This window comes from Ascaphus truei, unplaced genomic scaffold (assembly GCF_040206685.1).
Source record: "Ascaphus truei isolate aAscTru1 unplaced genomic scaffold, aAscTru1.hap1 HAP1_SCAFFOLD_446, whole genome shotgun sequence".
Taxonomy (NCBI): Eukaryota; Metazoa; Chordata; class Amphibia; order Anura; family Ascaphidae; genus Ascaphus; species Ascaphus truei.
The window spans coordinates 37,501-49,299 of NW_027456777.1; the positions used below are offsets into that span (position 1 = coordinate 37,501).

The 11,799-nt window shown below is 48.5% G+C and overlaps 1 protein-coding gene across 1 annotated transcript in view; it reads right to left on the reverse strand.

Annotated features, from left to right (window-relative positions):
- LOC142484859 (uncharacterized) overlaps nucleotides 1-11,186 on the reverse strand; it is a 46,482-nt gene extending 35,296 nt beyond the window's left edge. Inside the window, exons 1-5 of the mRNA XM_075584091.1 lie at nucleotides 11,123-11,186; nucleotides 10,445-11,008; nucleotides 10,045-10,158; nucleotides 9,557-9,670; nucleotides 6,759-6,872 (exon numbers count right to left, since the gene is read on the reverse strand). Coding sequence (XP_075440206.1) covers nucleotides 6,759-6,872; nucleotides 9,557-9,670; nucleotides 10,045-10,158; nucleotides 10,445-11,008; nucleotides 11,123-11,186 — 970 coding nt within the window. The remainder of the gene's footprint in view (nucleotides 1-6,758; nucleotides 6,873-9,556; nucleotides 9,671-10,044; nucleotides 10,159-10,444; nucleotides 11,009-11,122) is intronic.
- Between the last annotated feature and the right edge of the window lie 613 nt (nucleotides 11,187-11,799).

An 11,799-nucleotide genomic window follows, 5' to 3' on the forward strand; every position in this document is an offset into this window, starting at 1 on the left:
TGCGCACACACACTGACTGACTGACGCACACACAATGACTGACGCACACACACTGCATGAAGCTGTAAAGGAGGGAGGGGGGGAACTGGATTGATGTGAATGGGGGACAAACAGAGAGAGGGGGAGGGGTGAGGAGAGAGAGAGGAGCGGGAACATTACATCCCGGGCAACGCCGGGTCTCTCAGCTAGTATAAAATAAACGTAAAGAGAGGGTGCATACCATTCAATGATGGATACAAAAAAAGGAACAACAGGACAGTCACTCTTATACTCCCAGAAAGTGAATATATATATCATTTACGTGAATCACTATCCGTATTTGAAGTGTGTGTGTATATAAATATATATATACATACAAATGAGCATACAGTAATATTTCCATTTGCTATTTGCCTTGCTATGGAGGGTTTTTGTCACTTTTTTACTCACATAACTTCACATATACATACATATATAATATATATATATATATATATATATATATATGCAGTGGAAGTGTATTGTGTGTATTTACCTACACACTCACTCCACATTTCAGTAACATACATATACATCTAAATAATATTCACATATACACGTTTGCTATAAATGGAATTATTACAATTTTACATTATATACACGTGCAATGAATGGAATAAACACTGTAATAAGTTTGAAATCGCCTATCCAAGCTGCTATGCATGGCTGATCCCTTTTCTCCAGCTTCCTTGAATGTACTACTGTATGAGGAAGATCATGTGACCAGATGCTAGTGCACGTTTAGAGAGAGGGAGGGCAGTGCTGACAAAGGGGTGTGCCTGGGTTTGTGACAGGCCATGAAGGGGCAGTGCCTTAGCAAATGCTTGTTAAAATAGAATACAAGAAAATTGGTCTTTCAAAGTTGTTTTTTTAAAAACAGAAAATGCTAAAAGTATTTTTCTTACTACAGAACTGATTTATTAAAAAAAACACACATGCAGGATATAGACTGAACTGCAGCTTTAAAGTGTATTTCTGTAACTCCGGTTCGGTGGGTCCCAGCGGGCTGAAAATTGGCCACAGTGTAGAATCCCCTCCGGCATGAGGATCTGGCAATTTGTAGCCCGCTCGGCCCAGCCGAACGGATTTTAATATAAATATAATTGTGGAAATGTACTGTATTTGGTGTCTGGCATAAAAGCCCGGGAAGGATACCGGCTCAGCAGTATGTTAATGTTCAGGGGGCGACTGTAGGTCTACAACAGGCCCCCTAGTCAAAGGCTCCCCCACCCTGATTGTATATGCTGGGGCGGAGTAGAGCAGGACCTGAGTTGTTCTGTAGGGGTAATAAATCACACCTTCAGACAAAGGTTTTCCTGCCCAAAGCAGACTAGGGGACACCGGTCTGTTGGGAAGAGGGCTAGGGTAATGAGCCCCTGATTAGAATAATGCCCACCCCTGGGGGCAGGTATTCCCTTGCGTCCCACGTGAGGTGGCAAAGGGTAATTGGGTAGAGGTAATTGATAACCAATACCTGGCACCCAATGCTATGGTATAGGGCTTAAGTCCTATATAACTGATTGTAAGCTCTATGCCCATTGTATTCGATCATGTCTTCGTTTTTTATCCTGTGTTGAATAAATTGCTAATTCAGATCCAGATTACTTCATTGCCCTAACGTAAGTGTCCATATTCTCTATGTTATTTGTATAATCTTGTGTGTTCACCTTTTTCAAGGAATAAACTTAATTTATCATATCTTAGCCGTATGCGATTCAACCCAGTGATATTTTTATTTGTGTGTATTATTATAACACTGAACAAGCTACCGTCACATAGGGATAGAGCCCAAACCACATATAAACGATTGTAAGCTGTATGCCCAGTGTTCTTCGTGATTCTACCTGAATGATACCTGATGAACTGCTAACCTGAATCCTGGTTATTTCATTGGCCCTTCTCTAAGTAGGTGTCTATATTCCGTTTGTTATTTGTCCAACATTGTGTGTCCACCTGTCTTTTAAGGAATAAAATCTCTTTATCTATTTATTATTAGTCGTATTCAATTCAACCCAGTTTATTTGGTGTATATTATAACCTTGTGGCTACAACATTAATCTCAGTGGGTTTGCAAATAAATGCGGAGGTTTAAAATGGCCGCCAAGCCAAAGTAAAGTACAGACTGAGTAAAGTCTGTCCTACTGTGTATGACTTTAAAACCAGAGACAGAACATAAAACACAGACAAAGCTCAGTTTTAGCACATCCAGTGAAACTCATACACGGTACAGTGCCTAAATATATATGTATAAATATCTGTTAAGTAAAATGGTCTTTTAGTTTGACATTTTTGGCCAAAATTGTTGTAAGCCCCTGAGCCAACGGTACGGCAGACCACATTTCAGGGGTCACTAACGCTAATATAAATTCTTATTAACCTTTGTAATAACAGGAAGAATGATTTATAGTAAATCTGTCAATATTAGTTGCAAAGTTCTAAGTCTGATTGAAGCCTTTATTAACCTGTACATTACCAGGAAAAGCACTCTGTATTAGAGTTGTCACAACCATACTGCAAGCAAGCAAGTTCCCCTGAGTGGAAGATGCTATGGAGTGAGCCCTTAACCATTTAAATGTGGGAGGGGGTGAGCTTCAATTAGGTAGGAGGTTGGCACCCTCCAATCAGCCAAGACTAGCTGAACAAGAATTGTAAATTGGCTCAGGGGCTTACAACAATTTTGGCCAAAAATGTCAAACTAAAAGACCATTTTACTTAACAGATATTTATACATATATATTTAGGCACTGTACTGTGTATGAGTTTCACTGGATGTGCTAAAACTGAGCCCTGTCTGTGTTTTATGTTCTGTCTCTGGTTTTAAATATATATTGCCATGCTCAGTAGCACTCCTCTGTGACACACATATGCTTATATATATGTTGTGGTTATTTTGGGGGTTCAATAGGAGCTTGTTAGGTGTCCAGTATGTTCTACTGTGTATGACTACATTTGCATTTGCAGGTTTATGGCCCTTTGACCCCTTTCCTGCCTTTTCAGGCTCAATTTTGCAGCCTGTCCATAGAAGCCCCATGCAAGTTAATGGAAATTTCAGTGGTTTGGGCCCGATATCATAGAAGACCTGCAAGTGGCGCCCGATAGGAGCAGCGGAGCTTCCCCATTGAAAGTGACTGGAGTAATGTATTTCAATGGGATTCCTCGAAGCCGACCTCCAGGAACGAGCTGGCAGCCAGCCAGACCGCAAAACCGCAGAAGCAGATACAATGTCAATGAGGAGCTTTTATCACACAATTGGCGTGCGAACATAGCTTCGGTCAAGTTCACCACCAATTAGCATGGGAAACTTTTGTTCTAGGGCATTCCGAAATAAAATTATTTTTGCCCCTAGCCCCTCACTCGACCCCAATCAGGTCCGACAATTAATGGCGACGAGAAAGGGTTGCGCCGGCCATGAGTCCTACCGTTGACCGCAATGGCGGAGGGAAGCCGCGTGGCTTTTAAAATCCAAGTATGAAACGGTGTAAATTGAAACCTCATAACTCTGGTTCCGTGGGGACCAGAGAGCTGGGATTTAGCCAGAATATAATCACTGTTCCGGCATGACTGCATGGCAATTTCCAGCCCTCTCCCCTCAACCAAACGGAGTATGGTTAACTGTGAAAAGTGTGAGTTGCCCATTGACTCCAATAGTAGCGGAGGCCCTATTGATTCTTATGGCGGTAGAAGCCGCAAGGTAAACGGCTAAGTTAAAAACTGAAAAAAACTGAAGTCCATAACTCCGGTTCTGTGCGGAATAGAGAGCTGGGATTTGGCCACCATGTAATCCTCGTTCCGGCATGACTGCATGGCAAATATCAACCATCTCTGAGGAACAGGACAGTCAGGTAAATTGTTTAGTTTGGGTTTCTGCCATTGACATCAATGGCAGAGAAATGTAATTTCTGTAAATGTGCATTTAAAGTGTATTTCTGTAACTCCGGTTCGGTGGGTCCCATCGAGCTGAAAATTGGCCACTGTGTAGAATCCCCTCCGTCATGAGGATCTGGCAATTTGTAGCCCGCTCGGCCCAGCCGAACGGATTATTATAATATAAATATAATTGTGGAAATGTACTATATATGGTGTCTGGCATAAAAGCCCGGGAAGGATACCGCCTCTGCAGTATGTTTATGTTCAGGGGGCGACTGTAGGTCTACAACAGGCCCCCTGGTCAAAGGCTCCCCCACCCTGATTGTATATGCTGGGGCGGAGTAGAGCAGGACCTGAGTTGTTCTGTAGGTGTTATACATCACACCTTCAGACTGTCACGGGAGACTCCTGTGGCGGGTAGGATCACGGTGGCCGGAACAGCAAGAGCGTAGTAGGGGCCACAATCAGAGGGTCCGAGGCAGGTGGCAGACAGCGCAGTCGGGTAACAAGCAGAGGTCAGCAACGAGGAGACTGGAACAGGACAGGGGAGCAGGGACAGGTCTGGGAGCAGGGGCTGAGAACGGGGAGCAGGGACTGAGACCAGGAAATAAACAGGGACAAGCCAGATTACCAGCAACGGCCTTTACTAAGAACAGAATCAATATACAGGAACAGGTCAGGATCAAAGACAGAGGCATAGGAGTCTGACTTGAAACAAAGGCAAGGGAACAAACAGGAAGCCGAGCTATAAGACAGAGAGAGGAGCAACAAGAAGACAGACACGCAGACAGAGGAACCAGAAGACAGCAGTACACCCAGTGGACAAAGAAGAACTATGGCTAGGCAGGAGGTCTAGGCGACCCTGACACAGACAAAGGTTTTCCTGCCCAAAGCAGACTAGGGGACACCGGTCTGTTGGGAAGAGGGCTAGGGAAATGAGCCCCTGATTAGAATAATGCCCACCCCTGGGGGAAGGTATTCCTTTGCTTCCAACGTGAGGTGGCAAAGGGTAATTGGGTAGAGGTAATTGATAACCAATACCTGGCACCCAATGCTATGGTATAGGGCTTAAGTCCTATATAACCGATTGTAAGCTCTATGCCCATTGTCTTCGATCATGTCTTCGTTTTTTATCCTGTGTTGATGAATGAATTGCTAATCCAGATTACTTCATTGCCCCATCTAACGTAAGTGTCCATATTCTCTATGTAATTTGTATAATCTTGTGTGTTCACCTTTTTCAAGGAATAAACTTAATTTATCATATCTTAGCCTATTCGATTCAACCCAGTGATATTTTTATTTGTGTGTATTATTATAACCCTGGACAAGCCCAGTGTTCTTCGTGATTCTACCTGACTGATACCTGATGAACTGCTAACCTGAAACCTGGTTATTTCATTGGCCCTTCTCTAAGTAGGTGTCTATATTCCGTTTGTTATTTGTCCAACATTGTGTGTCCACCTGTCTTTTAAGGAATAAAATCTCTTTATTATATCACAGTCATATTCAATTCAAGTTTATTTGGTGTATATTATAACCCTGTGGCTACAACACCAATCTCAGTGTGTTTGCAAATAAATGCGGGGGTTTAAAATGGCCGCCCAGCCAAAGTAAAGTACAGACTGAGTAAAGTCTATCCTACTGTGTATGATTACCAGTTCTGCATACAGCATACACAGGGAAGTGTGTGAAAAGTATTGACGCAATAGCACCCCCAGAGGTCAGGGTGAAGAATACACCTGAAAGAGCAAAAATGGAGGAAAAAATGTATTTAATGCGTCATGTGTCTGACCACATAAAGTTGTGTCCTGTCAGGAATGAGTGTCTGAGTACCCAGTGTGTCCCCGCAGAGCAGTATGAGAGGGAGCACGAGAGGGTCCAGAAACTGAAGAATGAGCCAGAAGAGCAGAGACGCTGCTCCATCCCCAACAGTCAGGAAGACCAGGAGAAAGAAACCTGGGAAAGACAAGCTGATGGGACCCTAGCAACGAGATTTGTAGAGGCCCTAGACGTAATGAAGGCAGAGTTCCTAAACGTAATGAGGGATGTGTTCATGCACACAGAGCCAGCGCCAGGAAGAGATGGAGGCTCTGAGAGCAGAATTGCGAGATGTACGCAAGGAAAATAATTCTCTCACAAGTGGACTAAACGTATTGAAAAGGGAGAAAAGCATTCAAATTATTCAGAAGCACTGCAAAGCTCTTATCCAAAGGAAGAAGGGAAAGAGAAAATGATCGGCGTATACGCGCCTCAACTATCGTCCTACAGGCTGCCTACAGAGGGATGAAAACTCGTCAGTTTAATCATCTAGTTCTCCCTCACCTGCTATCCTAATAAAGGAACAAGTATGTATGGCAGCTAGGTTTGCTGCTTCATTTTCTCTCCTAGAGCCTGGAGGCTGGGGGCATGCTGCTACGCTGTATGCAGTACAGGGAGGACGCCCCCATCATGACTTTCACTGTCCGGAAGAATTGCCGGGACTCTTGGGACGCTGTCCCAATCTATCAGTTAAGCTATGTCTAAAGACTGTGGCTATTAATGTGTATCTAATGACCCTAAATGAGAGGGTATTGTTAAGCTGGGGAACCAGGTTAGTTAGGGAAGGGTCCCTTGAATTTGTTTTCAAAAAATGCGTTTTATCGCATCTATTGATGGTCAGATACCCATAACTCTGCATTTCCAACCTTTATACGTGTCTGAGAGCCATATTGCACTTCTAACCCTGCTGCATGTGGCTTGTCCCAGAACACCCAGCAGGCTTGGGGACCTCCTATGAGAGGCAATCAACCATGAATATTCACTAAATGTGACCATGTGTCTTGTAACAAGATAACATCCCTTTGTGCAGACAAAGGGGAAAAAGTACTCACCAGAGACAGGAAATGGAACAGTTTCACTCTTTATTGGGGTCAGATGTTCCTCAGTGTTCGGTTCTTCCTTCTCCGACTTAATCTCTAAACTCTCCGGTACAATCACTGGGAAACCTGGCAATAAGAAAAGGAAAATCCATCATGTAAAGCTGGGAGTGGGGGCGCTTCTTGTGATATCAGTATACAGAAATACTCTATACTGATTCCTATGGGGGAGGGGTGAAGTGATTGATTTTACTTTATTAACTCTTTGAGTGCTGAAGATGTTTTTACCCCCGAGTGCTGAAACATTTGAGCTACCTATGTTCAAACCTCAATAACAATAATATTCCCAATGTAACCTTAGACAAAATTTTTTTTATTAGAAATGTATTACTAGCTTTTTTGGCAGAACATAACAGAGGTGAAGATATATTATCTTCTTACCTGCTGATGGTTCTATAGGAAAATAAGATTAGTTTGGGTGTTTGACTCTCATAACTGCCAAATAATCAGATATTCCCCCCTTGCATATTCCAAAGACACTAAATTATCTCCTCTACTCACTTAACAAGCGTGGATCCATGCTGGGAGTGGGCAGTGCTGCTCTGGGAGGTGCTGGGAGTGGGCAGCACTGCTCTGGGAGGTGCTGGGAGTGGGCAGCGCTGCTCTGGGAGGTTCTGGCAGTGAGCAATTCTGCTCTGGAGGTGCTGGCAGTGGGCAGTGCTGCTCTGGAGGTGCTGGCAGTGGGCAGTGCTGCTCTGGAGGTGCTGGCAGTGGGCAGTGCTGCTCTGGAGGTGCTGGCAGTGGGCAATGCTGCTCTGGGAGGTGCTGGCAGTGGGCAGCGCTGCTCTGGGAGTTGCTGGCAGTGGGCAGCGCTGCTCTGGGAGGTGCCGGCAGTGGGCAGTGCTGCTCTGGGAGGTGCCGGCAGTGGGCAGTGCTGCTCTGGGAGGTGCCGGCAGTGGGCAGTGCTGCTCTGGAGGTGCTGGCAGTGGGCAGTGCTGCTCTGGAGGTGCTGGCAGTGGGCAATGCTGCTCTGGGAGGTGCTGGCAGTGGGCAGCGCTGCTCTGGGAGTTGCTGGCAGTGGGCAGCGCTGCTCTGGGAGGTGCCGGCAGTGGGCAGTGCTGCTCTGGGAGGTGCCGGCAGTGGGCAATGCTGCTCTGGGAGGTGCTGGCAGTGGGCAGCGCTGCTCTGGGAGTTGCCGGCAGTGGGCAGCGCTGCTCTGGGAGGTGCCGGCAGTGGGCAGTGCTGCTCTGGGAGGTGCCGGCAGTGGGCAGTGCTGCTCTGGGAGGTGCCGGCAGTGGGCAGTGCTGCTCTGGAGGTGCTGGCAGTGGGCAGTGCTGCTCTGGAGGTGCTGGCAGTGGGCAGTGCTGCTCTGGAGGTGCTGGCAGTGGGCAGTGCTGCTCTGGAGGTGCTGGCAGTGGGCAGTGCTGCTCTGGAGGTGCTGGCAGTGAGGAGTGCTGCTCTGGAGGTGCTGGCAGTGGGCAGCGCTGCTCTGGGAGGTGCTGGCAGTGGGCAGTGCTGCTCTGGAGGTGCTGGCAGTGGGCAGTGCTGCTCTGGAGGTGCTGGCAGTGGGCAGCGCTGCTCTGGGAGGTGCTGGCAGTGGGCAGTGCTGCTCTGGAGGTCCTGGCAGTGGGCAGTGCTGCTCTGGAGGTGCTGGCAGTGGGCAGCGCTGCTCTGGGAGGTGCTCGCAGTGGGCAGCGCTGCTCTGGGAGGTGCTGGCAGTGGGCAGCACTGCTCTGGGAGGTGCTGGCAGTGGGCAGCACTGCTCTGGGAGGTGCTGGCAGTGGGCAGTGCTGCTCTGGAGGTGCTGGCAGTGGGCAGCGCTGCTCTGGAGGTGCTGGCAGTGGGCAGCGCTGCTCTGGAGAAGCTGGCAGTGGGCAGCGCTGCTCTGGAGGTGCTGGCAGTGGGCAGCGCTGCTCTGGGAGGTGCTGGCAATGGGCAGCGCTGCTCTGGAGGTGCTGGCAGTGGGCAGCGCTGCTCTGGAGGTGCTGGCAGTGGGCAGCCCTGCTCTGGAGGTGCTGGCAGTGGGCAGCCCTGCTCTGGAGGTGCTGGCAGTGGGCAGCCCTGCTCTGGAGGTGCGGGCAGTGGGCAGCGCTGCTCTGGAGGTGCTGGCAGTGGGCAGCGCTGCTCTGGAGGTGCTGGCAGTGGGAAGCGCTGCTCTGGAGGTGCTGGCAGTGGGAAGCGCTGCTCTGGAGGTGCTGGCAGTGGGCAGTGCTGCTCTGGGAGGTGCTGGCAGTGGGCAGTGCTGCTCTGGAGGTGCTGGCAGTGGGCAGCGCTGCTCTGGAGGTGCTGGCAGTGGGCAGCGCTGCTCTGGAGGTCCTGGCAGTGGGCAGTGCTGCTCTGGAGGTGCTGGCAGTGGGCAGCCCTGCTCTGGAGGTGCTGGCAGTGGGCAGCCCTGCTCTGGAGGTGCGGGCAGTGGGCAGCGCTGCTCTGGAGGTGCTGGCAGTGGGCAGCGCTGCTCTGGAGGTGCTGGCAGTGGGAAGCGCTGCTCTGGAGGTGCTGGCAGTGGGAAGCGCTGCTCTGGAGGTGCTGGCAGTGGGAAGCGCTGCTCTGGAGGTGCTGGCAGTGGGCAGTGCTGCTCTGGGAGGTGCTGGCAGTGGGCAGTGCTGCTCTGGAGGTGCTGGCAGTGGGCAGCGCTGCTCTGGAGGTGCTGGCAGTGGGCAGCGCTGCTCTGGAGGTGCTGGGAGTGGGCAGCGCTGCTCTGGAGGTGCTGGGAGTGGGCAGCCCTGCTCTGGAGGTGCTGGCAGTGGGCAGTGCAGCTCTGGAGGTGACAAGATAACATCCCTTTGTGCAGACAAAGGAGAAAAGGTACTCACCAGAGACAGGAAATGCGTCTATTTCTTCCTTTATTGTGGTCAGATGTTCCTCTGTGTCGGTCTCTTCTTTCTCTGACTTAATCTCTAAACTCTCCAGCACAATCACTGGGAAACCTGGCAATAAGAAAAGGGAAATCCATCATGTAAAGCTGGGAGTGGGGGCGCTTCTTGTGATATCAGTATACAGAAATACTCTATACTGATCCCTATGGGGGAGGGGTGAAGGGATTGATTTTACTTTGTTATTAACCCTTTGACTGCTGAAGTAGTATTTACCCCCGAGTGCTGAAAACATTTTGGAGCTACCAATGTTCAAACCTCAATAACAATAATATCCTCAATATAACCTTAGATAAATCATTTTTTTCATTAGGACAGGTATCTTATAATTGTATGCACGCTTTAATATTATTTACCAAAATATTGTACCCATTTCAGTCCATTTTTAAACAGACTGAATACAGAAGTGAGGATGTAAGTGTACTTACCACAAACAGGAAATGCATCTATTTCTTCCTTTATTGGTGTCAGATGTTCCTCTGTGTCGGTCTCTTCTTTCTCTGACTTAATCTCTAACCTCTCCGGTACAATCACTGGGAAACCTGGCAATAAGAAAAGGGAAATCCATCATGAAAAGCTGGGAGTAGGGGCGCTTCTTGTGCTTTCACCTCCTCTGATATTGGTATAATATAATACCTCTTGTAAAGAAATGTATTACTAGCCCTTCTGGCAGAACATGACAGAGGTGAAGATATATTATCTTCTTACCTGCTGATAGTTCTATAGGAAAATAAGATTAGTTTGGGTGTTTGACTCACATAACTGCCAAATAATCAGATATTCCCCCCTTGCATATTCCAAAGACACTAAAATATCTCCTCTACTCACTTATCAAGCGTGGATCCATGCTGGGAGTGGGCAGTGCTGCTCTGGGAGGTGCGGGCAGTGGGCAGCGCTGCTCTGGAGGTGCGGGCAGTGGGCAGCGCTGCTCTGGAGGTGCGGGCAGTGGGCAGTGCTGCTCTGGGAGGTGTTGGCAGTGGGCAGTGGTCCTCTGGAGGTGCTGGCAGTGGGCAGTGCCGCTCTGGGAGGTGCTGGGAGTGGGCAGCACTGCTCTGGAGGTGCTGGCAGTGGGCAGCGCTGCTCTGGGAGGTGCTGGCAGTGGGCAGTGGTCCTCTGGGAGGTGCTGGCAGTGGGCAGTGGTCCTCTGGGAGGTGCTGGCAGTGGGCAGTGGTCCTCTGGGAGGTGCTGGCAGTGGGCAGTGGTCCTCTGGGAGGTGCTGGCAGTGGGCAGTGGTCCTCTGGGAGGTGCTGACAGTGGGCAGTGGTCCTCTGGGAGGTGCTGACAGTGGGCAGTGGTCCTCTGGGAGGTGCTGGCAGTGGGCAGTGGTCCTCTGGGAGGTGCTGGCAGTGGGCAGTGGTCCTCTGGGAGGTGCTGGCAGTGGGCAGTGGTCCTCTGGAGGTTAATCTATATGTGTTGGGTTTTAGAATGTGCCTGTATATAAAACAGAATTGGAATGATCAGTTTTTTTGGACAAATATACAGCATTTAGTATCAGCTCTTTCATACCTAAATCATTAACCCCAAAATGAGTCGGAGAAGACAGGGGCACCAAAAAACACACATGGTCCATCCGCAAACAGGAACTTCATTTCAAACACTGCAAAACTTTAATGGCTCAGGATTGTGTCACAACAGAACCATCTAGAAAAGTATAAAGAGAGTTGGAGATTAACAGCCAAAAGACCAGTAAAGTCCCCATAGTGTAACATAGTAACATACTGTAATGTTCCATAGTATGAATAAAAAGCAGATACAGTACATGAGTGAGACTTTGATAAATGCCCCCGATACTCTCTCAGGTCCAGCAGTTCTGCTCCATACTGACACAGTCTCACTTTCCTATTTCATACGGTGAGAAGTGGGTAATGCAGAGGAACCAGTGCAGTAACTTCCCCTCACCTTACCCCACCATAATAAATAGGGGGGTTTGATCCCGCACACCCTCATTAATTTGTTCCTCGATCACCTCCAGTTTCTCACATTCAGCACATTTGTACCAGGCAGGACATGCTTATATAAAGGAATGCCTGGGGAAACACTGACATTTTACTCACTGATTATTTATTTTCCCCTGGTCTCTCAATGTCAGCACATGACATGAGGGAATAGGCTCTGCCCATCTGAAGGTAGGACACAGACTTCTGACCTGCTCACACCCTTATAAGCCCGTCCTATTGTGAAGG